General features: G+C 38.2%; 1 protein-coding gene across 2 annotated transcripts in view; it reads right to left on the bottom strand.

Annotated features, from left to right (window-relative positions):
* The window catches only part of nphp4 (nephronophthisis 4), a 184,646-nt gene that overhangs the window by 15,413 nt on the left and 141,764 nt on the right, over positions 1 to 27,469 (bottom strand). For both annotated transcript variants that reach the window (XM_042003774.1, XM_042003773.1), the window contains 5 exons: positions 20,758 to 20,892; positions 16,880 to 17,067; positions 15,440 to 15,663; positions 2,839 to 3,028; positions 2,494 to 2,577 (listed from right to left, as the gene is read on the bottom strand). In XM_042003774.1, the coding sequence (XP_041859708.1) occupies positions 2,494 to 2,577; positions 2,839 to 3,028; positions 15,440 to 15,663; positions 16,880 to 17,067; positions 20,758 to 20,892 (821 nt within the window). The remainder of the gene's footprint in view (positions 1 to 2,493; positions 2,578 to 2,838; positions 3,029 to 15,439; positions 15,664 to 16,879; positions 17,068 to 20,757; positions 20,893 to 27,469) is intronic.

The following is a 27,469-nucleotide window of genomic DNA, read 5'->3' as shown; positions in this document are numbered from 1 at the left end:
TTTGCTCAAATAAACACATGTGCACTGATGCTGCTCTACACATACATACCAATATATGCAAAAGCATTGGAATTTCTAACTATCTCATGTTTCATCATAATCCAGCACATGTTTAATACAGTATTTGTTGCTTGATAACTGTGTAGGACTTCAAATGCTTTGAGTGTTTACTGGAGCCTTCTGGTTAGAATCAGTCACAGAGGAGCAAGTAGGCTCTTGCTGAACAAGATTTCCAAACACGTTGTCTAGTGAGCACTATATAATCTATATATAAGATCTTTGCAGGTCTGAGACTGATGTGGTGGTGTGACAACTGGCCAAAGAAGCCCATCAAACCATCCATCCACCTCCACATTTATGGAGAGACCTGATCATGGCTCTTATGATGTCCTTCATTTTTAATTGCCAAGACTCAAAATGATCTCTGCCAGCATAAATTTAATAAACTGCCTAAATCCAAAGTTTGTAAAAATTCATCCAGGACTCTAACTGCTGCTAAGGCAGCGTCTACAAAGCACGCAATGAGTTGTTGGAATATATTTTGGCAATGAGAGATTTTAGTTATTGATTTTTTTTCTTTTAAGGTTTAATAACCACAGACTGATAAGCAAACCTTTAAATTTGAAGAAAACTGTGAAGCCCCTGGATACCAATTGCTGGGGTTTGAGGGGTATTTAGAAAGCTTCTGAAAGTTGTATCACCTGACAGTAAAAACACCATGGTCCTAACAAGCTAATTATGCTCTGAGCATTTTGTGTATCTTATCTAAGTGCTTTAATCTTTCAGCATGGCAAAATGTTTGCTTGATACTCTAATCATTGTATTCAAACTAAAATTATACAAAATAAATTTTGCATTTTGATCAAAATGGAACAAATAATGTTTAATCTTGAACTTAATGGCTCTTACACTTACTTACTTGTTCAAATTTTCAATTATTATCAGAGTTAACATGACACAATTTTCTCACTGAAGCTGTCCAAAGCTCTGATGTGTCAGAGTTGCAGGCACATGCTGACCTGCAGGACTGGCCCATTTTTGGCTCTGGTGATGTGCTCTGACTGACAATGGTGCCAAAGCTGGCATACTGACAGCTCTGCTGTTGGGACTTGTCAGATTTAGCGGGATACATATTTGATCCAGACCTGACCTCTTTGACCTGTTGACAGGATTTTTGCTCAGAGTAGCAGTGCTGACTCTGGCACACAATATACAAAAACTGCAGGCAGATATACACATGCTTGGCAGACTGGCAAATATTTCATCACCCAGTGTAATGTGACGGTTTCAGGGTAATGTACACCAACAGCAGGAATATCATGAGGTAACCCTGGTTAGTGAGAGGTGATAACTGGATAGCTTGTTTTCAGCAGAATGAAGATTAAGTCAGTATAGTTGGAACAGATCTAAGCTCAAATCAGTAGTAGAGGGCCCACATTTCAGTGCATGTTTATTCACGATAAAATGGACTAAACAGCTGCAGCATACAGCAGCTTCAGGATGCAGACAAAGTTTTCTCATACACATTGCAAGCACCAACATGCACAAAATTTATACGTGACTTTCCGCACATGAAACTCCGCATTTCAGACTCATTTGATGGCACAGTGACATCTATGATGTGCTTTTCTGCCCAGCAGGCTCCCGAGACTGAGAAACCGCACTATACAACTATTTCTTCTGGGATGCTGCATGATGTTGCAGCAGAGTTTTGCTATAAACACATCAGTCGTTTTGAACATGCATTGCAACTGATTCGGTGAGGAAATACAGGAAGACATTAACGGAGGAAGAGAAGAAAGAGAGAAAAAGACAGAACAAGAGAGTTACTGTTACTGGCTGGAGAGAGTTCACAGTACAGGTTGGATGCAAGATGGATGCCAAAATAACTATTTATAGGGGCGCATCACTGAGAACATTTGAAAAAAGTCTGTAGAGCGTCTTTAAGATGAACTCAAAGTAATGTTATTCAGACAGAAACTATTTAATTCTCCATCATGAGATTTTTAGGTGGAGAACTTTTCATGAAGAGAATTTTTTTTTTCCAGTGTTGAGCTTCACTTGATAATTTTTATAGCTAGTCTAAGCCTGTTAATGTTGGCACTTCAGTGTTTTTTGTGTCTGCAGGAGAGAAGAGGAGGGTGGAGATGATGCACCACCACTGTTCAGGGAGTTGTCTGCAGTGCTAGATGTTAGACTTTGGGATGGAGCAGAAGATTAATCCCACTGAAGACCGATCTTAGGTGTATTTATCTTTCTTTGATCCCCATCTGAGTGTACAAACACTTTATATAACTTTTCTTTCTTAAACAGACTGCTGGACATTAAAGCTTTTGCAGTGGCAGGAAAGTATACATTACTCGTAATCATAATTTTCAATAATTCTAGTCTAGCAACAAATCTCAAATGGAAGGCAAAGGACTGCAGATGAAGATAAATATGTTTCAATATGCATAGAATATCATGCAGGACTTAAAAAAGGACATTCTGTACCTTGATAGGTTTGGCAGTGATAATACTGGATAGATTCTTCTTGGCCATCTGAGAAGCTCTGCCTGTAGGCAGGTAGCTTGGTCCCTGTGAGGGTTTGATAAGAAACAGAACTGTTATCAGAACTGAGAATCTGCCAAAAACTGCAATGGATGCAAAAAATATTTCTTCTGCATGCACAGCAAATGATAAGAAGAAGCAGTAATTAACATATAGTGATTGCTAGAGATGGTCATTATCACTTCCTCCAGCAATAATGATCATCTTTAACATACAAGATTCACAGGGGAGGAAAAAAAAAAGCTTCTTAAATGTGCTGTCTGAGTCCCACTTTGGTAGGCTCTTTACCTGGAGGGCCATGGTGTGGTCACAGAGGAAGCTCTGGTATTTCAGGGGAATATGGATACTCTCTTTGGGCCGGAGGTAAACTCGGGGACCTGGAGCACCTTCCTCCATGTGGAACATGTTCTCCTCCACTGGAGTAGGAGTTCGGGTTAGTGCTTTGAAGTAACGCCACTCTTCAGTGTTAGTGATGACGCTGGACAAGATTAAAGGACATGAACGTGATCAAAGCAGGTCCTCATATGATGGTAGACGATCCATCCAGGATCAGTTCCAATCCTGGATGATCTACATGGTCACAAATAAAACCCTCACTAGTGTATAGCACAAAGTTTCCTGCTCTCACAAAATAAGAAAATTATGTCTTTTTCTCTCACTGCTTATTACTGTCTGACTTAATCTTAGTCCTATAATCAATCAGAAAACTCTCCAATAAAGTTCAGAAATATTCACATTTTCACATAAAAAGGCAAAACAAAGTAAAAGGTATGACGGAAACTAACTGCTTCTATTTCAGCTGAACATGTAATTGTGTGGGACAGAAAGAGGAAAACAGTCGTAGAACAAAGCTGCATATCAGGAGGATTAAAAGTAATTTACACATTTTTTAAGGGTGTTTATACTCCAAAGCACAAATGAACACCTCCACACAACTGCAAGAATCTGTTTGGTCGATAGAGTTTATCTGAAAGTCCCCTTTTGGCTGATGGAGCCTGAATGTGTGTTTAGCACAGAACCAAAGATGTAAGCTGCAAAGCAGAGGGAGGAGGTGGCAGACTGAAGCCATGATTGTTTGTTTTATCCCCCCCTCAGACCAGGCCACTGTTGCGGATGTCTATACATGGATTTGTCAAAAGTTTTAGCCCAAAAATGTCCAAATGTCAAAAAACAGTATAAAAAGGGTCTCTGCTGAGAAAAAAATCACTACACACTTGAAATGGGCCATAATGCATGACTGAGATGGATTACTTTGTTTTTATACAATATCCAAGTTGATGTGCTTTAAAGAAGATTACGTGGACAGTAAGTGGATGTTAGAATTCACTTATTTGTTCCCAGTGGACACTCTTTTGCAATGTAAAGGTGAATTTAAATAGTTTGGATGCAATAATGCTGCTGATAACAGACAGAGGACCTAAAACTGACTTTTTAAAGTTAAAGTTTTTAAAGTTATTAGCATCCATGAAGTAATTCAGCTAACTAAATGAATTAAGTAACATGTTAACCAGTTCCCTACTATAAAACAAAAAGGGAGAACGTGGATTTGGTTGTGTGCATGATGGACACAACCTGAAGATTGAAATGTGCTACTGAGCATTTTAAATCAAAGATACACCAAATATCCAGCAGACCGACAGCATCTACATAAACATAATCTGAACTGTTTAGACAAATGGGCAAGAAGAAAACCTCACAGACTCAGAAGCAAAAAACTCCTCATACCAACTATCATTACTCCATTTACTTTGAATCATTCATGTATGAAACAGCAACAGTAGTTTATATTTGGTATGAAGTAGATGAAACAAGCAGCCCAGTGAAAGAAAAAGAAGACGAGAAATGACAGATATTGCGGGAAAAGCTTATATGAGACATTAATAACCCTTGTCTTTATCTTTTGCCCATTTTTATTTTTACCCAACTGGTACAGAATATATTTTGCTTGTAATTTATTCAGTTTAAGATTTCTAACAACGACTCTTTGTGAAGATGTTCTGACATGTTGAACTGAAAACAAAGGAAAGAATTAAAAAGCTGTTTTTCACGTCTCTTAATTTTTTATATTTCATTACAGGACTTTGACATGTGCAGGTAAAAGAACATGAAGCATATTTAAATCATTGCAGTCATTTTGGAAGTTCAGCAAAAAACGTTACTTGGGGTATTAATGGTTTACAGCTTTATCAAACAAGTCTTGTTCATTTCTTCTTTTTCATTTCTTCATAAATGTGTAGTTTTAATTTCTAAATATGTGAGTTTAGGAATATCAGCCACTATCCCATTACTCTCCCTTTTCCATGCAACAACCCATTGGGCAGTTGTCTGTGTACACATATGATCTAAAAGCCATATTATCTTAAATATCATCAATTCAGATCGATCTTGTGCCCTGCTGGTCATACTTAAGCCTTTTAGAAAAGTTGGAACAGAAAAACCAAGCAACACAACAATCCAAATTAAATGTATATGTAAATGTAAATCTATTTAAAGTATGAATGTCAGTGAGATGCTAAACACTTAAATACACATAGTTGTGTGTCATTAAGCTTGAACGCAAAATTAAAAAAAAAGGAATTTAAAACTCATTCTGACAACTTCTCCAATTAAATAATTATCATATCCTCAAAAGAAAATCAATAATCTTTTTTAATAAACTACAACTCTGTTCCTCTGAGATACCAAATTCATAATAATAAAAAGCAGCAGTGATAGTGTTTCCGTTAAAAATGCAAAACAGTGCTGACCACTCTTTTTTGACCACAACTAGAAGTTTTCAATAATGCAAACAGTAGAAATGAACTAAAGTCGGTAGCCAAGCAGGTCCACCCTTTACACACGATACTTAGCTTTCAATTAGTGTCAGCGTGTATGAAAGAGGTGATAGGAGGTTGGTAAAGTTTCCATTCAACCCTAAACTAATCAATTTATAGAAGCAAGCAGTACAAACAGTCCCATTACAAGCAGCAACAGATAAAGCATCCAAGCACAGGGAAGCCTCGTCTCTTCTTCTTCCATTTCCTTTCCTTGTGCAACAATTTCATGCACAAATGCATATAAGGAGGTACTTCTTCAAACTTCAAAGGTTCCAAGCCACAGGCATTTAGAGAGGGGAATTTCTCTCAAGACTGGGAAGTTTTTTTTTAGAGCCCCACATTGCTAGCATTATGAGGAAAGATGCCACAGTCAGTTTCATAAAGTTTATTTGGAGATTCCCACTGAGGCAGTTGGAATAAAACATTTTGCCGTTGGCTCAGGCAACAAAGAGTGTCATTGTGTGTTTGTTTTACCTGCAAGTCTCCTACTAAAACTAGTGGTTGATTCAGTTTTAAAGAAAGAAAACAACATGGCAGGAGGTGAAGAGGACAATCAGATCGTTATCAAAGTTAAAAAAGAAAAGGAGAAAAACATGATTAAAAGGGCAAAGAGAAAGAAAAAGGAACACTGCAGAGTTATAGAAACAGCGCAATGAGAGAAGAATGATGACAGGCATCGTGCAGAAGACCTACAGTCCTATCACTGTGTTTTCAGTAAGTCTAATAACTCGTGACAAACTCTGGTCTCTGTCAGACCAAGTGTAAAAGGTATCCATGCAAAATAGATAGGTATCAAACATGTTCTCCACGTCAAGAGGAGCCTTTGGGCTTGAAACCATTGCAGACTTCAAAGCCACGGCTAGCTTAGTCTTTCACTGAGTGTTCTCTCTTCAATGTCTGATGCTGGAATTCTGGGTTAGGGTTAGACTCAGTTCTTGTTTGTTTCTGTACAACAAAGAGTTGACCCAAGGCTCTTTTTGTGTTCTCAAAACATGTCTTCATTAAATATTGGATGAAATATTGACAAGAAAGCAACAACACAGTAACCTGAGTGAACTGACCAAGCTGAAATTAATTTAATTTTAGGGCAGGTAATGTGCTGCGGATCATTGTGTTGCCCCTCTCATTCATATATATATATATATATATATATATATATATGAAAATATGCAGACGGACAGACGGACAGACGGACAGACAGACAGACAGACAGACAGACAGACAGACAGACAGACAGACAGACAGACAGACAGACAGACAGACAGACAGACAGACAGACAGACAGACAGACAGACAGACAGACAGACAGACAGATAGATAGATAGATAGATAGATAGATAGATAGATAGATAGATAGATAGATAGATAGATAGATAGATAGATAGATAGATAGATAGATAGATAGATAGATAGATAGATAGATAGATAGATAGATAGATAGATAGATAGATAGATAATTTCTTATTATTTCCACAGATGATATTTCAACTTGTCAGGATTTATTTATTTTTTTTATTTATCTAATTTTGAAACAGGTTCTTTTAAGAAATGTGGTATTACATTTTATGTGCTGCACTGTATATTTTCTTCCTGTAGAACAAAGAACTGACCTGAGGCTCGCTTCATGTTCTCAAGACACAACCTCAGCAAATATTGGATGAAATATTGACGAGTTGAGTAACCACAGTACACTTGATTAAGTAGGTATAGAAAATGGATGGACAGGACTTACCAGTGATTACATATAATTCTATTTAATAGTAAATATTAGTAACCCCCTTTTAACCAGTGAGACTAACAGTTACTGATAATGTAGAATTTACATGTTAAAATAAATCTAGTAACCTGTGGAAGTTTGATTTCTTATTTTAAATAACTGTGAAATTTCACATTTCACTTCAGACTGGAATACTTCACTTAGCACATACATTTTCCATCCATCCATCCATCCATCCATCCATCCATCCATCCATCCATCCATCATATGAGGTTGGGTTGTGGGGGCAGCTGCACAAGTAGAAAAGCCCAAACCTTCATCTCACTGACCACTTCTTCAAGCCCATCCAGGTAATCCCAAGACCTTCCAAAGCCAGCCAAGAGACATAGTCCTTCCAGTAGGCAATGAGTCTACCCTAGAGCTTTCTCCCAGTGGGATATGCCCGGAGCACCAGACCAGGGAAGTGTTCAGCAGACATCTTAACCAGATGCTGGAACAACCTCATCTAGCTCCTCTTGATGCGGAGGAGCAGCAGCTCTACATTGAGTCTCTCCCAGTTGACCGAGCTTCTCATCCTATCTCTAAGGGAGAACCCAGTCATCCTCCAGAGGAAACATCTTGAACTTTAAAGACAATATTTTGAACTTTAAACTCTTTGGCCAACTTAACTAGAATGCTTATTCTTGATATTACATTACATTAATTGTATTCAGCTGAGGGTTTTTATCAAAAGTGTCTTTGAGTGAAGAGCACAGTGGAGGTGTGGGAATGTGGGGTTCAGGTTTATAACCATGGATATTTCAGTATGAGAAGACAAGGATCAAACCTGTGATCTTCTGATTGATGGGAAACTCCCACTGCAATCCCTGTTATATGCCATTTAACTAGCAGTCATTTCATGCATGCCACACTTCCTCATAATTCCCACTCCCAAATCTGTACCACACTCCTGCTTTGTCAGAATCACATGGTATCACATCATAAATGACCTTCTGGTTTACCTTCTGGATGATTATTCAATCTGCTCAAAACTTTGTTTAAAAAAAAAAAAAACAAAAAAAAACATTGTACCCCTTTTTTTAACCTCATCTTAAATCCTGAAATATGTGCCCCCTTTGTTTTGTCTACCAACCATTGGTAGCCAACCTATGGTATGGTATGATTTATTTTCAAGTTCATTCATTTTTGTGTAGTGCTTCCTGGGGCCTGATTCTGGGTACACCCCTGTTTTAGACTAATACAGCGTGTTATTTGCTCTGCAGCAATACAAATACATGACTGCACCCTCAAAATACAGTAATAAAACAAAATCAGTGTGAAAGCTGGAGCTGCCTCTCTAACATGCATTTTTTAAAGTCCTACTCTAATGACACCTTACACAGCAACTTTGTAACAAAGTATTTATTAATGTAAACAACACAAGAGGACACATTCAGTAAGAGAAAAGTATGAAGACAGGTGAACTAATGGATTTACAAGAATGGCTTCCATCCCAAAGTTAAAGCCAAGAGCAACATTGCAAGTAAATCCTGTGAAATCTCAGTTTTTCCAGTAAAAAGTTGAATGAACTCAGGAAATGGTCATTTAAACATCACAAGAAACTATTTAAGTCTGAAAAGAAAAAAAAGACCAAGATAAAAATGACTATTCAAATTTTACTCTCTTTATGTCTCTTTCTATCTTCTGTAGCAACAACAGTCACACAAAAAAACCAAATCACAGCACAACACACATAGCAGTACTGCTATGCGATCTAAAATAATCATAGTATCATGAAATAATGAAAGTGTTCTTGGCAGTGTGGTGCTTAGTAAACTCAGACTTTGACTCCTGCTGCAGCAGAAGCACATCAAATGCAAAAGCTTCCTTGCTCATTTACACATTTCAGGCAGTTGGTAGAGGTGACAGACAGTTTGGTGTAAAGTGTCACACTTCCTTATCAAGAAATAAATAATTGAAGAGGGTGCTAAGCCAGCGAGAGGACAGATACAGGGATTGATGACTCTCAATTAGAATAGGCCCAGCGGCCGGGCTAATGCCATAATGATTCATCCACGGTGCACTGCAGCCTTTGTTGATCAACGTGATATATGTTAATCCGAAGCTCAAGCATGAGCAGAATCCAAAACAAAAGACTCAGAGAGGGGGGGATTAACAATGATGCTAACGGAAAGAAACACGCACGGCATGGACACCAAGAAAAGGTGATCCAGGAAATATCAGCCATAATGGCTGCTATGTGTGGATTAAAGGGGATATTAAGTATCTCACCAGCATTATATTTGCATCTGTGTCAAGGACAAATATATTTGCTGTGGAAGCTGCTAGAATCATCTTTGTAATTCTATGGTGTTTGTGATTAACAGAATGAGATGCAAATACATAATGTCAAGTTGAAACACTCCAGAAAAATATTAAAGTCCAAGTAAAGTCACCTTAGAGATTTGCATGTTATGTGTTTTTGGCAAAAGCTGTTTCAAAACAAACAAACACAACAAAACATTTTTGTTAAAATGGCAAGGTTTAACTGTTCAAAGAGTTTTTGTGCTGATCTGAAATCATGACTCCACAATGCATGAGTGCAATTCAAGGCAAGCAAAAGCTGATGCTGCTCCTTACATTATGTCATAAAAAGGTCTGCAACAACCATTAGCTTCAGATGAGCCTACTAAATGTCAGTTAGCTAACGAGCTGACATTTCCGCCTTCATCACAGAAATACATCTGCTCTTGATGTTTGAATTTGATCAGTTTTATGAAGAATAAAGCTGAAATGTGGCACACCAGTTCAGAGAACCAGATTTATGTTCAGGGATTTGAAGGGTCAAGTAAAAAAGCTTGTTTTGTGATTGTTACAGACTGTGAGTGCACTTAGTGAACTAACACAAGCTGTGTGTGGGTAAGACACCATGGATTACTCTGGTGTTTGCTGTGGACAGAGATTCTAGGCACAGCCATGTGAAGGAGGATTTCTAGCTTCGGCAGCTTAGGATTGCCTTTTGCAGATGATGTTGTCTTGTTGGCTTCATTGAGCACGGACCTCCAGCAGAAGTTTGCAGCCAAGTGTGAAGCAGCCAGGATAAAATTAGCATCTCTGAGACAGAGGTTATGCTCCTCAGTCAAAGAAGGGTGGGTTGCCCTGTCTGGGTTTGCTGCCTCAAGTGAAGGAGTTTAAGTATCTCTAAGTCTTTTTCATAAGTAAGGATAGAACAGAGCAAGAGATTGATGGGCAGCTTGGGGAAGCATCTGTGGTTTACTACCCACAATTCACCTTTACCCACAATGTGCAGGTAGTGACCCAATGAGATCTGTTGCCCTTCTGGATAGGTAGAATTAAACAGGATTAATGTATAAAAAGGAACTGTACTTTATTGGCTAAGTGATTGATAACAGCGTTGTCTGTTATTGTGACACACTTTTTCTACTTTACTCAGACTATTAACACATAAAATACAGACAAATAAATTAAATGGCTCAAATCTGTAAACAAAATAAAAAGAAAAAGACAAGGAATGTAAAAAAAAATTCTGCATCTGAACAGAAATCCCCCCCCCCCCTCTCTCTCCAACCCAAATCTGAAATGTAACAGTAAATCAGTAAATTTTAAAAACTCACATGCAAACACCCACATCAGCACACACCTACTTAAACATTTATCATATAACTGTGAGCAAACTGTGAATCAGACTCCCACAACCTCAGTAAAATGTCACACGAGCATATTTATGATCTCAAGTTTCTGGTGGTCACGTGGTATACCTTTAATACTGGTAAAAACTATCTCTGGAGGATGGTATTTCATTTCATTATTCCCCCAGTGATAGGACACACCAAAAATTACTTCTTTACTTATGAAGCCAAAAGTTTCACCTCTCCAAGGGTTTTTGTTTTGCATTCAGCATTTTTTCCAGAAGCTAGGAAATAAATATCTTTTGAAAAATGTACTGATATGTTGTGATGCTGTTTATGTCTGAATAAACACACAGAAAGCCTTTCAATGAATGCATTTACAATAACCTGAGTTTATTAGAAATGTGCTCTTGAAGAGATTTGTTTTAACAACAAATCTGCATGAAAGGACCTGAAATACAGATTGAATACTTAAAATTTTGTTTTAACTTGATTTTTACTGTGGGGAATCACCACTAAGTCAGTTAGGTCTTTGATAGTTCAAGCAAAGCTATAGGATGCAGATAGAATCAGAATCACTCTTTGGTGAGTAAACCTGGAGTTGTAAGTTTGACACACTGCCATGTGCCTAATATGGTCTGTCAAGGGAAAGCCCCATGTTTTCTAATAACTACAGTAGGTTGCACACAGTGTGTACACACAGCTGAAAGGATGTGCATTTCTATTGTACCTTTAAATCTGTCTGACTTGTGTAATTGTGTAGCTTAGCTTGTGTTGTACTTCTGGGACTGTGCACCATTTCAGATGGCATTGTTATGAGGCCAGATCAGTCTCAATAAGAATGAACTCACGCCAGGTGTTTCACAAATGCACACGCTCTGGTTTGCATTCGTATTTCAGAATCGGAAATGCACACGCTCTGGTTTGCATTCGTATTTCAGAATCGGAAATGCACACAATCTGTTTCACAAATGCACACGCTGTGGTTCACAAATATAATTTTGAGGCACACTTGTAAGATTATACGAATTGCTGAACGTGCATTTACGAACTGCTTCTCATTTGTGAACATCTCTGCATTCGTGAGAGAATTCTCTGCGGTGGATTTTGAGACTCCCCTGACGCCGCAGTGTAACGAATCTCACCATTGGTTGACTAATCTGTCAATCAAATTTCCGAGTGTGATTGACAGATTCATCAGTCAATCAGGTGTGTTTGCATTCAGCCAATCATACTGCTCTTTACATTTTCTCCACACTTTTAGACCTGTCGCAGAGCTAATACTGCTATTTGAGCATGGTAGTTAAAGTCCAACTAGCGGGCAGACATGGAGGAGACGCAACAATCACAACCTGTAAGTAACACATTTATCTTACATTCCCTCGTTGTAGATCATGTAATGTTATCGAATTAACTGATTGACTGATGAATCTGTCAATCACACTCGGAAATTTGATTGACAGATTAGTCAACCAATGGTGAGATTCGTTACACTGCGGCGTCAGGGGAGTCTCAAAATCCACCGCAGAGAATTCTCTCACGAATGCAGAGATGTTCACAAATGAGAAGCAGTTCGTAAATGCACGTTCAGCAATTCGTATAATCTTACAAGTGTGCCTCAAAATTATATTTGTGAACCAGAGCGTGTGCATTTGTGAAACAGATTGTGTGCATTTTCGATTCTGAAATACGAATGCAAACCAGAGCGTGTGCATTTCCGATTCTGAAATACGAATGCAAACCAGAGCGTGTGCATTTGTGAAACACCTGGCGTGAGTTCATTCTTATTGAGACTGATCTGGCCTCATACATTGTTAGCACTTGCTAACAGTTAGCTTGCTACCAGCTAAGTCGTGTTAACGTGGCGTAAACCAGCAAACCACAGGACCAAGACTGACTTGGGCCTAAAAGGGCATCAAGACTAGAACCCCATGGCCAAGACCATGTCCTAGCTGCAAAATGACATTTTTTTCAGTTTTGTTTCAAGTTTTACCACTCTTCTACTCAATTATGCAAGTTTGTTCAACTGCACCTGTCACTTTACTGGCAAATAGAAAAAGAACAATTTAGGAAAACATTAAGTGAAATCCAACATGTCAGTGATTTAGAGCAATATTGCTTGGGTCCAGGTAGTGTTGATTTAACTCTTCTACAAATTGAGAGGGTTGATTATGAATCTAATTTCAAGGAGTTTATTGTGGAACTGTTTAGTTTGAGCGATAACAGAAGCCAATTACAGCTGAACTGCAAAGTCTGAAGCTGATTACAGCTCTAACTCAAAGAGAACATTTCATCACAGTAATATAAAAGCTAAAGAATAAAGAACACAATAAACTCATATTTGCTGAATTGTGTTTAGCTGCTTCAGATTCAGGATCCCCATATTGTGCATTTGAGGCCACAATGTTTTGTTTTGTTGCCTGACTTTTCAAATATTAGTCACATCATAATATTCTAGTAATTCTGCTGCAAAAGAACCCGTCAATGGTACAATATATAATGTATGTGTCCATCAGCCGATTGTTGTTAACACTAAGTCTAAAGTAATAAATTTAGTGCCCCAATGACAGAAAATCCCAAGGTGCTATAGTTAACACTTAATACTTTAATTGATGGTAAATGTTTTAAAGGAATAGGTGAATACATTAACTGTTGCTTGAAAGAGCCAAGTTCGTCAATGCTGGAGAGTGTCAAGTGTGAGGGTGCAACATTTTTCTCTAAAACAGTGAAAATAGGCTTTACCAACGCAAATAGAAACACATTCTGAAAGTGTGAACATATTTTACGGTGCAGCATCTCTTGCTTTGGTTTGACAACAAAAGACATACACAGCAGAGAAACACATGCTCACACCTAGTGTGTTACACTGGGGATGCACTAATACATTAGCAACATCTATCCACTTTTAAAGATAAAATGCACAATGAGCAAATATTTCACCAACAGTTCTGATACCATGTAAAATCTAAATCATACAGAATGTTTACTTTTACATGTTTCATTATCTATTTTTTTAAATAATAATTCCCCTCCCTAGAGCTTATTAAAATTAAAAAGTATACACAGGAAACATGTTGAAACTGAGACTTTATGCTTCACAATGTGATATATTTGATGCCAGAAGCTTAAATTAGCCAAGCTGGTGCATCATTAAAACTAATAAAGATAGTGAAAGGTAATGGTGATACTTTAATAAACATGGCATGGGTAACTTGTGCATCTGTGAAAGCATCACCGATTTTGAAGCAACATGCTGCCACAACATGCTCAACACATGCTGCCAGGAAGACAAATTAAAACTGAGGTTCTGGTGGTAATAGCAGAAACATTCTCCTACTAAATGTGACATTGTTTCAAGAAGTCAGTATATATAAGAATTTGTTACATATTCCTATTATAGGTATAATGTGAACAGGCTGTAAAGTTTCACATATATTTCTTATACAAAACTAGCCAGCTGCTACATGTTTTTAAAAAAATGGGTGAACTATGTAACACAAGGTGACTGAATCCTTCAGGAATGTTGACTCTAGCATATAATCAACCAAAAACGAATTGTGTCTAGTAACTTCTATTTCCTCCATGGGGAAAACACCATAACCATATCAGGAAAAGATGGTTACTGAGTTACACGGCTTCTCACAACTGTCAGGAACATAGGCATCATTAAGCTGAATCACCAGTAGATCAGTCTGTAGAATAAACTGCAAAGATAAGTAGCTGTAATTAGCCACAAGCTAGTTAGCTCATGTAACATTAATTACTTTTATTGATGTTAAATGAACACGTGTAGCTATACAAATGCAATGTGATTACTTTTGTGATCTATGTGGACCCACAACACATAGATGTAAATAGCTCATTCTAAAAACACAATAGTTATTTTAGTAAAGTAATTAAATATCAATCAAAACACAGTTTTTAATATTATATCATTTTTTCTGTGGTTAACTTTTGATTTTGTTACACGCTGCACTTTTAAAGGGGCATGCAGGCCTTTTACTTCATCCCTCCCTTTAGATCCAGAATGAATAAAAACACACTACCAGTGGGTTAAGTGGCACAGGAATGGGGTCAAGTGGTTGGTCCATGGGATCAGACAAAAAGGTGATGTTTAATTCAGCAAAACAATGCCAAACCACATTTTGTGCCTGTTCAGCAACATGGCTCTGGAGTAAAAGGGTCCAGGTGAAAAAGTGACCTGCATGCAGTCCAAACTTGTCCCCAATGGAAGACATTCAATAATGCATTTGTGCATTACGAAGCAAAACGACCTGTGAAGAAAACTGAACTGTTTAAAAACTGAAATGCTACAGTAATCAGGCATGGGAAAACATTTCACTTTCAAAACAAAACATTTCAAAACAACTGGACACCTTTTTTCCCAAATGTTGAGGTGGAAATGATGCGGCACAGCTGGAAACATTTCCTTCTTCCAGCTTTTATTAACATGCTATTTGCCTTGAATTTAAAACATATTTTATTATAAAAATGAATATTGTAATCATTATTGTTTTTATTTGTTTGTTTGCTGTTATGCAATTTTCTAAAAAATATATATTTTGTTAGTACAGACATTTTGTACCATCCCCCTACTATCTTGGAGTTAAGATTGTGCTTTTGATTACATCTAATCTTATCTATGTAAAGGAAAAAATATAGCTGTACTAAACAAACTGGTGTTTCAGCCTAACATTAGCTGACATTCTCTCTACGGAGGGTCTTACCTGAGCTCTGGGTCATCGATGTAAATGGTGACAGTCTGAGGTACATTTAAGGGGTTTTTAAGGACAAATTCCACATATTTAGCAGTGCCCAGGCTGGCGTAGAGGCAATGGTGGGCGGTGATATGCTGCTTCAACATGTTGGCAATTCCCTCGGCCTTGCTGCGATCTTCACCGGATTTGTCTTGATGAAATTCTCTGGCTAACTGGGCTTCTGTAGCGTGACCCTAACACCAAAACACAACAGATGAATGCCATACATTAACATCACAGAGTAAAGAGTATCTTCGTTTAAATTCTGCTTAACTGCATTTGTTGAGGCTTCTATGTGCAGTTTTCTTGTGCAACAGCAGATCATAACAAAAGTTTTAGCACTTTCAGTTCTCAGTGCTCAGTTAATGACTTAGCCGAGTAAAATGTCATCATAGTCGATAGAAACAACAACCAAAACTGAGACAACAAAACCCAGTTTGCAGTAAATCATAATTTTCTCCATGACCTTTCAGTGACTATTTGATGGCATACATTAACACTTGACTGCCTCTCCTCTGATTGCTCACTGTAGAAGAACACAGCGGTCTGGGTGAATGTTTTGTAAGCAGGTGGGCCACCACGCAGTTCCATCTAAGCACTGTGATCAAGAAATGACCTTTTCAAAACCTTTAAGACAATAACTTTTTTTTCAGCAAAATTCTAAAGATACAAGCTTTGAATCAACTCTGCAACATGTTTGTGAAATGATTCGCTATATAGACTTAGAAAAACTCCTTGATGAAGATTCTGAGGCCTTGTTTTAAAAGAAAGAAAACATTGGCTTTAGATTTAAAAATGGTGTTTTGGTATCTGACAAACAAATTATCATAAATAAATCGACTTATAGTGTAGTTCTATCTGCTGGATTTAAAGCATTTAAATATTATTAAAGATACAGTAAACTATCTAATGCCAAAGATTCTGGCCAGTAGGTACACCTGTAAGTATACCGATGAGAAAATATAATATTGAGACTTTCCACAGGTCTACCTCCGGATATAAGTTCTGGACACAAACCTGCACAAATAGATCCAAAAAAGTCAAATCGATTTTTAAAACTTGTGCTGTCTTCTTTCCGTGTTAGCGGTTCTATTCCACATCACGCTGGCTGCTACAGAGCCGTGAAACAACTAAAACACACGCCTTCCCAGGGGAAATGTAAATGGTGTGAAATGTTTTAGACACGCACTAGTGCCAAAATCACATTTAACATGTGCACCTAAAGGTAAGTACAAGATGTCGCTTTAAGGTAAAAGAACAATTAATATCCTTTTGTGCAGTAGAACACAGAACATTTGAGGGGCACATTACCTTAAGAACTTACATACTGACAGACTTTATATGAGGAGGATCAGTCACAAAATACTTAGGTCCAAGAGTTTCAGCTTTTCTTTAAATGTTTGCACTCACCGTAACTTTTGCAGCTTTACCGCCTTCCCTGGCCTCCCTTTGACGCACAGCAGCCATGCAGTCCAGCTTCCGGCGCACACTGTCGGTTTCATGTAGGTTGCACTCTTTGGGTGTGATGGCATCGGCTCTGAACAACAGCATCTGATCCCCATCTGTGTCCAGTCTGCAGACTTGTGCACTGTTTCTAGCTGTGAAGCAGAAATTTATTTATTGGATAAAATGGAATCTAATTATGTCACCATTTTAACCACATGTTTTAAAAACTCTCCAAATGTCTAACACAGAAAAAGAGGCTCTGACTAATTTAAGTAGTGTTACAGCACAATAAACCACAGCCTCCTCTCTGACAACAGTCCAGACAAGCCACTGGCACCAATACAACTGGGCCAAAACCCTGCTGCTGAAAACCCAAACTCACTCTCCTCTCAAATTTTATGGTCATGTGTCCTCTTTAAGTGGATTCATACATCAATCACTGGATCTGCAAATAACCAATGGCTTTAAAAAAAAAAAAAAAAGCACTGACCCCACCCTGCACTCCAATCTGCAACATTAACAAACTGAACCTTGTCATCTAAAAAACAGCTCTACTCTCCCACCCACTCAGTTTGCAGCCATGCGATGAAGTATATGTTGCAGCGATAGGAAGAATAAACCTGGACTCTCTGAAAGTGGCCATAAATCTAAAGTAGAAATGATCAGCACAGTCTGGGGGGGGGGGGGGGGTATGTGATACATCAGTAAATGGAAGAGAAGAGAGATGGGGACTGAAAAAGAGGACAGCAGAGAGAAACAGATATGAGGCTCATGTGAAGCTGCCTTTTATGTAGCTCTTCAGGAACATTACCAACTGTGTTCGCTATGCACCAGACATTAGTCCTCTTCTAATTCCCCATGTACTCATCGGTTTTTTACTGTTCACTGCAAACCTCTCTGGTGCATTAACCCAGTTCTGCTTTGTTCGGTACAACTTGCGCTCCCAACTGTAAAGCTTTTGCTTGTGTTTTCTGTCTGCAGTGGATTTAGAGATGCAACATGCTCTATGTCTATCTCTAAATTTAATTGTTGGTGGTGTCGTAACTGAATGTAAAAATTTGGTGTTCTGGATGGTTGTTGTCGGATTCTGTTTTTCTTTCTTTGTTTTGTTTTTTTGTTTGTTTTGTTTTTTGGTTTTTTTGTGTTATCCATTTGTTTTCAGGTAATTGTAAAATGCTTCTGAAGTAAACTTTAAAAATAATAAATGCAGAATAAGTTCATTGGTATCTGTATTTATAGGGACACATGAGTATATAATAGTCCTTTAGTGTCAGCTGGTGTTGTGCATGTTTCCTCTCAATAAGTGGAAACAGCTAACCAGTCATATAAACGCAATCTTTATTTAAACATCCATGTTTGTTTCAGAGCATATGGCATAGCTGGTTACTCCACATTGTGCCCTACATTGCAGCTCTGTCATAGCCTTGACTGTGCTTTCTCCAGAAACATAACAATATCTTAACAATAACTGTGACTGGCTCACATAAAAGGCTAAGTTGACACATATTGTTGTGTTTAAATTGTTGTACACACCATCTTCGTTGATGTCTTCTTTCTTTTCTGAGTTACAGTAACTTCAGCCCTTGTCCAACAGATCAGCTCTACACATACTCTTAAACTGACGTTACATCCAATAAAATCTGTTTTTACTGACCATTGTTTGCATTATACATAAAAAGATGGTACACGGGTTTAAACGCTCAAAATGTTGTGGGACACTTACACAGGCTGTTGTCTAGGCTCTGGGATAACACTAGCGTAGGATTCACAAGGATGCATTGTGTTAAAGCTGGGTGGATGTCATGACGGATATGTGGTTGAAAAGAAAATCTGAGACACTAGAACAGCCATGCAGTTAGAAATGCAGGTACCTCCTGTTTAAAGTGAATAAGTCCATAAGACATTAAAGCCTGAGTCACCTGCCTAACTGGACGGAGCTCCATTGTGAACACACAGACACACACAAAGAACTTTTACTCAGCTACAGTAAATTCATTTAAGTGATGCTTTATTTTCTATTTCATTTTTATTAGGGCTGTCAAATGATTACATTTTTTAATCAGACTGAACACAACTTACAAATGAATTAATCAGAGTTTAAAAGATGCTGATATTTTTGTCTGATTATCAGGTGGTTGACGTGTTTTTCAACACGTACTCTATCTGCTGGTGGTCACGCGCATGTGTCTGTGTGCGCATCAGGGCGGAACTCCGAGAGTGCGACACGAGAGCAGCTTTGACATAATCGACATAACATCAGACTGTTTAGTCTGATGTTATTAACCTTAAACTTAGTATTAACCTGTTCTAGAGGAAAAGTGACTTTTAATGGCTTCTGTTGTGATTTGGCGCTGAAAAGTAGATCAAAATAAATCAACATGATCTTGTAGAGGAGGTGGTGGGTCTCAGTGGGGGGCCGGGGCACCTCTGTTAATATAATGGTAGGGAAAACACTCTGGCTGTTTTAGTAATAACCTGTCAGCTGAGCATCCAGTGTTTTTAATTAGTATTGGTTAAAAATAATAAACACATTTAAAAAAAAAAAAAAAAAAGAACACTGCTTCCATTATTATTGTAATAATAATAATTTATCCTGATTAAATTTTAGGTCATGTACACTATGACCACTCACCCAGTGGGGTACATTTCTGAATTTTGTGCTTACATAAAAACCTCAGTGATATGTTTCCCTCTGTTTGGTATCATTCTTTATCCCTGGACATTTTCCCCAAGTCTCATTATCAAAGAGACACCGGGTCGACTGCCAGCGAGCAAACCTGATAGTGCCTGGCCACACTACATCCGTCACAGCCACAGGCAGGCAGAAGTGGGGCAGGAGTGTAACACACAGCGTGTACACTCATACAGTACTAATGCATGAACACACACACAAATAGAGAACCCTCAGTGCTTTTCTATCTGGCGTGTCTTACTGTTGTGACTGGATTCCAGTAAAAGCAATTAGGCACATTGTTTAAATGGCATGGTTTGGTGGAGAGAGGATAGAGTTCAGAGTGTAACAGAGACGAGAAGTGGGGAGGAGGTTGAGATAGGTAACAAACAGAGCAAAGAAGGAACAGAATGTGTTTGCACAGTAACAAGAGCTGTGAATAACTGATTGCAACAGTATGTAGAATACCAGTGAGGTGAACATATCCATGAATTAATTTATAAATATGTTTTATGCGCAGTGTTTGCTGCACTGTGCTTCAGAATAAAAAAGTTTTCAGTGGATTATTACACAGTATGTAAGGCTCGAGTGTTTGTAAAATTTCATCTAAGGTCTGGTTGGTAGTTGCAGTTCCTGTAAGACACCTTTTATATTATTAATCATGAGCAATTATCAGCTTTCTTTCTGCTTCCTGTAAAATATATTTGTGTGTATGCATGTTTGTGTCTGTTACAGTCAAAGTTTGAGGAAATTTAGCAATAGCTCACCAGTTGACTGCTGACAGCTTGTCTAACTGAGCTAAAAATTGGTTTCCCTGATGTGAAAGTGTGCCTTAGCTTGGACTGTGCTTGTACACACAAACAGGACTGTGGCTAGCCACTGGAGATGCCTCTGCAAGCTCAATTAGCTTGAAAATTGAGTGGTTTGGTGGTGCAGCCAACAGAAAGAATCTGAAATGTATCTGGTTGAGCTGATCAAGGCAGTATACGGCCAACACTTAAATGAAAGGTACTAATTCCTCTGTGGTTCAGAATACACACAAACACATGGCTAAGCGTACACACAGACAGTGAGTGGAGTAACTGCAGGGTCAATAAAAGAGAGGTTATTTGATATATATTTGAACATAAATCCATACAGAATTCAATGGTGTGTGAAAGGAAGCACTGACTGTTGAGTTGGAGGGTATTTCTGGTAAATAGGCTTCCTCCCCTGAAGCCACTGTTGGCTTCACAAGGTGTGATGATGTGGGAATAAAATGGCATCTTGTCCACTGCTCTCTTCCAACAAGGATCTACTGAGCAACCTGTTGAAGAAAAAATAGAGTATTTACAGTACATGAAATCCAACATATGAACTATTTATTTGTTTAGACTAAAACACGAATTTATTAGCTTTGAACATTTAAAAAGCACTCCACCAACAGGGCTGTGAAGTCATTTTCAGACCACCTTCATCACTTATATGCAAGAACCTTAAAATCAGCAACAGTTTCACTATTTATGCCAATTAGTTTGATGGTTTATTTTAATTAAAGGAAAACATGTAGAGATTGTTTCACATAATTAAGTAAGTCTCAGCTGTTGCAAGAACAAGAAAGAGCTTTCTGAAGATGGAAAAAAGGGAATGGTGGAAAATGTTTGCAAGAAGCAAAATCATCAATATTTTGCAAATCCTAAGGAGAAATCGCTGAGCTGTGAAACAATTTAAGCGAGTGTCAGAGGACAGACAAAACAAACAAGCAAAAACCTATTAAGGAAAACATAAATCTGATCTGTAAAACTGATCATTTCTCAGGATTACTGAGAACTTCAGGATGCTCCAGAGCCAGGCAACTGTACAGATGCATTTGAGCCATTCATCACGAATGACAGATGTTTGGAGTGCTTTACGAAATACAAAATTACCAATTTAAAATAAATATTTGATTCATTATATAATTAAATGCTTTACCGGATGTTCGCTGAACGAGATATTCGATAAATGTGAGGAGTTACACAATCTCCACTTTTTGTTCCTTCGAAGGTCTAATCTTTCATTTATCATCTATTATTGGCTCTTATGAAAAGTTATGGAAATAGAATCACATTAGATGGTTACAAAGAAAAAAAATCACTATTTGGACAAGCTGTTAATAAAACACCAATCTTAAATTGAACCCTAACTACACACTGAATTTCCTAAGATATGAACCATACAAAGGTTTAAAAAGGTGAACAGGTTGGAGACTGCTGCTATTGTTTAAAAGATGCAACAGCTCTCACCTTGAAAATAACAAGGCTAAAACTAAGAAGTATTTATATCAACTGGAGCATTTCCTTGTTAAATGTAGTGGTAAGAATATGTAGTAAAGTATACACTGATATAAAATGGAAATATTCTATTAAAGCAATAATACACAAGTTTCCAACCTTAAAAACCTTAAAACAAGCCGTCATTGCCCTGTAGCATCCAAGGGCTGAGAAGCAGCACGTCACAACTTATTTACTTTTTTTTTTTTAGCACGGGGCATCACATGACAGCTGTGATTTGCTTCATGGAACCACGTCACACACCAGTTACTGGATATCAACACACTGGACATTTTGAACATGCACCATAGCTGAATCAGCAAAGAAAGATAAAGCAATGAAAAGAGAAAGGGAACGAGACAGAGCAAGATAAAAGACAAGCGTCAACATCCGACTTTTACTAACTGGAAAGGGCTCAGAGAAGAGACAGGATGCTGAATTAGCCTTCGTTTGAGGGGAACCAAAGAGCAAAAATGTACCAAAGTTCAGTAGTTCTACTTTGAAGTACTGCAAAATGATACCCAAATACAAAACTTATACTTCAAGATTTAAAGATGTAAGATTCAAAGTGTTTATTGTCATTTGCACAGACCTATACTTAGTAAAGACTTGTAAAAAAACTGGGGTAGGAGAGTAATAATCCGAACTAAAATATTTTAAATTATCTCAGTTTATGGTAGATGTATTCAGAGTTTATAGAAGAAAGCAGTACTGATAGATGTAGGGATCCCAAATAACAGCAACAGCAAGAAGGAACATAAGCAGCTGGTAAATCCAGGGCTGCTTCTTAGTTCCAGTCTATGCCTGATTAATAGGTTTTTTTTTTCTTTTTCTTTACATTATTTACATTATTATTTTCAATTAAAAAGAAACTCTGCTGTTTAGGAAAAACAAACTATAAATGTTCTACACTAACATGTAGAGGCCCACAGAGGCACCAGAACTGGGTGTTACATAGCTATGGTTTCAAGAGATTAAATCTGATGTGCATGCTCTTGTTTTGAGGTCCTTTTTTTAAAAAATGTTAGGAAACTTGTAACTGCAGCTGGCCAAACAAAGCCAGAGAGTAACCTCTCAATTTCAGTGGCATTTATCAGTTTTCTTTTTTTGTTAAGCTTATCAAAATGATGTAATTATTTCGGACATACAAAGCAAGAACAGGTTGAGAAGAGAGATCTCTTAAGGTTAGAACCCTGTTTTGGGTTACATGTAAAATGGCACATTTTTATTGCAGATGGTTACAAACAACACATTCCAAGTCAAACCCTGGGTAAGAACAGTTAAAGCAGGAGCAATATACAGAGACATGCCTACAGCTGTAATTAGTGGCCTGGAATTGCAAGAGAGGTCTGTACACAAGAAGCTGGCAGCATGATGAGACATGTTGATTGATGGGCAGTCTTGGCTTCTGTCTGGCTTGGCTGTGTGCTGGGCATCAAGAGGTGCTGCAAGCCTCAGCTGCAACCAGCACCCTGTATGTTTGTACGTGCATGCTGACCAAACCTCTAAAGTATCATTTTTGTTTATATTTGTCTTTCTTAATATTAGACTTGCCACTCCAGATGCTTGATTCGGGATTGCTTTAATGGCCACGTTGTCAGGTTGGTTTGACCATCAGAGCTGCCCTTCAGCATTTTTCATCTCTTTTTTTCTCCTCTGTGAAAAAAAAATGTTGGTATTGGTTTCTACTAACAATAATTTTTCCTTCTTGTTCTGGAAACTATAAAAGTTGCATTCATCTGCTCTAAATGACCAGTCGATCTATCATCCCACATCATGAAAGTCCTTCTGAGACTGTTATTGTTTCACCAAGAAAAGCAACAAGATATTATTGTGAATTTTAGGAGGAAATAGAATAAGCATGCACTATTGCCATCTTCAGAGAAGAAGTAGAGGTAGCCGAGGACTACAAATACCTGGACGTTCAGCTAGACCAGAGAATAAACACATAAAAGAAGCCATCTACAAGAAGAAACAGAGATTCTACTTCTTAAGAAACCTCAGATCCCTCAATGCCTGCACTAAAATCACACATTTCTTCTATAAAGTGCAATCTGCTATGCAGCCATTTTTTGGGGCAGTAGCATCAGTCAGACCTTTAAAGAGACTAAACTAAACTTAACTAAAATTAAGCGCTTCGAGTGCAGTCAGTAATGAAGCGCAATATAAATCTATTATTATTATCATTTAACAAACAAACTGTAGATGTTAGAGCTGTGTGTACAGAGAAGAATGTTGCACAAGTTGCTAAACATAAGAAATTCTTCACTTTCTCTACACGACAGTGAAGAAATAACAGTGTTTAGTGAGAGGCTTCCTCAAGTATGATGCACAACAGAAATGTACAGCAGAACATTCATCCTCTACAACAAGACTCTGACTGACAATCATTTAAAAAAAAAAATAATAAAAAAAATAAAAATAAAATCCTAATACTACATTATAATTTCCCTCAGGGGATGGATGATTTATTTTTCATTAATTTTCATTTCATTTCATCTCAGAGCCCCTACAGCACAGTAGAGGAGGCTTGTTTACTCTCAAAAGAGTACATGCAAAATTCCCATTATAGTAAACGTGACACATACTTGCTAGCGGCGAGCTTGCTACTCTGCATCATCTTCACTTCCAAATACCACAGGTCACACATTTTGTTTGGTGTAATGTTAGATTTAAAGCTACCACTTGGACCCTAACCCTAACTTGGATCAATTATAAATAAATTACAATACAGTCAAAGGAAACAAAACAAAAAGTTAACATCTGTAAACTTCTTCTTTTTTTTTTTTTTTTTTTACAGTGATCACATTATTGCTCTCAGTGTCTAGGCTTTGAATCACAACACTCCCCAAAGAGGTGCTTAAGTTAAATATAAGACATTTTAGAGTTTTCTGAGAGGGTGTGCAATATTTTGTCCAGGATGCTTTCATATGAAATATAGAGGGTGCAGCAATTAAGTGCCTTTGGTGTCCAGAATGGCCACTTCAGTTAGCTTGCAGGAGTTTCGGAAAGGGAGCCAAAAGCACCCTCCAAATCTTTTCGAAGCAAGCTCCTTCATCAACAAACCGATAATAGGCGGCAGCTAAATGAATAATGAGGAGCTGGTGTTGCCATGCAAACAGACACAGACAGCAGAGTTCTACAGATTAATGGGAGAGGTGTCTGCCATCCCAATGCATTCTCCACATCATCCATCACCTTTCCCCGGCCTCAACCCTCAGCTAAATGTATTTGAGTTATATTTCCCAAATATTACAGAGAACATTTTATTTCTGAAATTGATTAAGCATATCTAATCAATAACAAAGCCCAAGATTTTATTCCTCATTATGGACCTTTCAGCCTGCTGTCTTTGAGTCAAGAAATGCTTTGATGATGGATAGAATTACACAATGTCCCATTAAGGATGTGATAAGATAAAAACTATATATTACAGACTGAGGAATCCAATTTTGACCCTGATTAATCGGCTATCACATTAGACTAATCAGATACCACATTAATCTGCATCTACAGTGTGTGTGCAGAATTATTAGGCAAATGAGTATTTTGACCACATCATCCTCTTTATGCATGTTGTTCTACTCCAACCGGTACAGGCTTGAAAGCCTACTACCAATTAAGCATATCAGGTGATGTGCATCTCTGTAATGAGAAGGGGTGTGGTCTAATGACATCAACACCCTATATCAGGTGTGCATAATTATTAGGCAACTTCCATTCCTTTGGCAAAATGGGTCAGAAGAGAGATTTGACGGACTCTGAAAAGTCAAAAATAGTGAGATGTCTTGCAGAGGGATGCAGCACTCTTAAAATTGCCAAGCTTTTGAGGCGTGATCCTCGAACAATCAAGCGTTTCATTCAAAATAGTCAACAGGGTCGCAAGAAGCATGTTGAAGAAACAAGGCGCAAAATAACTGCCCATGAACTGAGGAAAATCAAGCGTGAAGCTGCCAAGATGCCATTGGCCACCAGTTTTGCCATATTTCAGAGCTGCAACATCACTGGAGTGCCAAGGGATACTCAGGGACATGGCCAAGGTAAGGAAGGCTGAAAAACGACCACCACTGAACAAGACACACAAGATAAAACATCAAGACTGGGCCAAGAAATATCATAAGACTGATTTTTCTAAGGTTTTATGGACTGATGAAATGAGAGCGAGTCTTGATGGGCCAGATGGATGGGCCCGTGGATGGATCAGTACAGGGCAGAGAGCTCCACTCCGACTCAGACGCCAGCAAGGTGGAGGTGGGGTACTGGTATGGGCTGGTATCATCAAAGATGAGCTTGTGGGACCTTTTCGGGTTGAGGATGGAGTCAAGCTCAACTCCCAGTCCTACTGCCAGTTTCTGGAAGACACCTTCTTCAAGCAGTGGTACAGGAAGAAGTCAGCATCGTTCAAGAAAAACATGATTTTCATGCAGGACAATGCTCCATCACACGCATCCAAGTACTCCACTGCGTGGCTGGCCAGAAAAGGTCTAAAAGAAGAAAAAATAATGACATGGCCTCCTTGTTCACCTGATCTTAACCCCATAGAGAACCTGTGGTCCCTCATCAAATGTGAGATCTACAGGGAGGGAAAACAGTACACCTCTCTGAACAGTGTCTGGGAGGCTGTGGTTGCTGCTGCACGCAATGTTGATCGTGAACAGATCAAGACACTGACAGAATCTATGGATGGCAGGCTTTTGAGTGTCCTCACAAAGAAAGGTGGTTATATTGGTCACTGATTTGTTTTTGTTTTGTTTTTGAATGCCAGAAATGTATATTTGTAAATTTTGAGTTGTAATATTGGTTTCCTTGGTGAAAATAAATAAGTGAAATGGGTATATATTTGGTTTTTGTTAAGTTGCCTAATAATTATGCACAGTAATAGTCACCTGCACACACAGAAATATTCTCCTAAGATACTAACACTAAAAAAGCCCCACTCCAACTTCCAAAAATATTCAGCTTTGATGTTTATGAGTCTTTTGTGTTCATTGCGAACATAGTTGTTGTTCTATAATAAAATTAATCCTCAAAAATACAACTTGCACAGTTTTCGCAGCTTTGCATTGTGTGTGCAGAGAAAGGAGAAAGGTAATAGTGAGCAAAGTGCCAGGAGGCTGGACACAGATTTACTGACCCCCCTCTTATCGTTGCATGACAATAACCCTACTCTGCACTACTCCACCTGCCTGCGCTCTTTGCTCTGTTGGCAGTTTTTGAGGTTAAGGTCACAACAAACCTCTGATTTACTGGCCTCCAGAACAAATGGGAGCAAGTGCCCAGAGGGCTTTCAAAGTAGTCTGCAATATTCGATTTCTTCTGCTTTCCCGTTCCAGGCCACTGACCTTTCAGAATAAGCAGATTCTGCTTTAGCTCAAGGCTAAAAGCAAAGCTGATACAGTCAGGCATTAATGTAGCAACAGGCTTTTAAAGAGTGAGACATATTGTATGTGCACCCTTTAAGTCACCTGTAGCTGAACTAATTGTTAGGTAAATTTCACTGATTTTTCTGTCCCAGTTGTGGCAGCTTTAGGAAAAATTCTTTTTACTGTCTGCTGCTCCAACAGGCAGCCTCTCCAGGGCTTATCAGGCTGC

This window comes from Melanotaenia boesemani, chromosome 13 (genome assembly GCF_017639745.1).
Source record: "Melanotaenia boesemani isolate fMelBoe1 chromosome 13, fMelBoe1.pri, whole genome shotgun sequence".
NCBI lineage: Eukaryota > Metazoa > Chordata > Actinopteri > Atheriniformes > Melanotaeniidae > Melanotaenia > Melanotaenia boesemani.
This window is presented reverse-complemented; position numbering and strand designations above follow the sequence as displayed.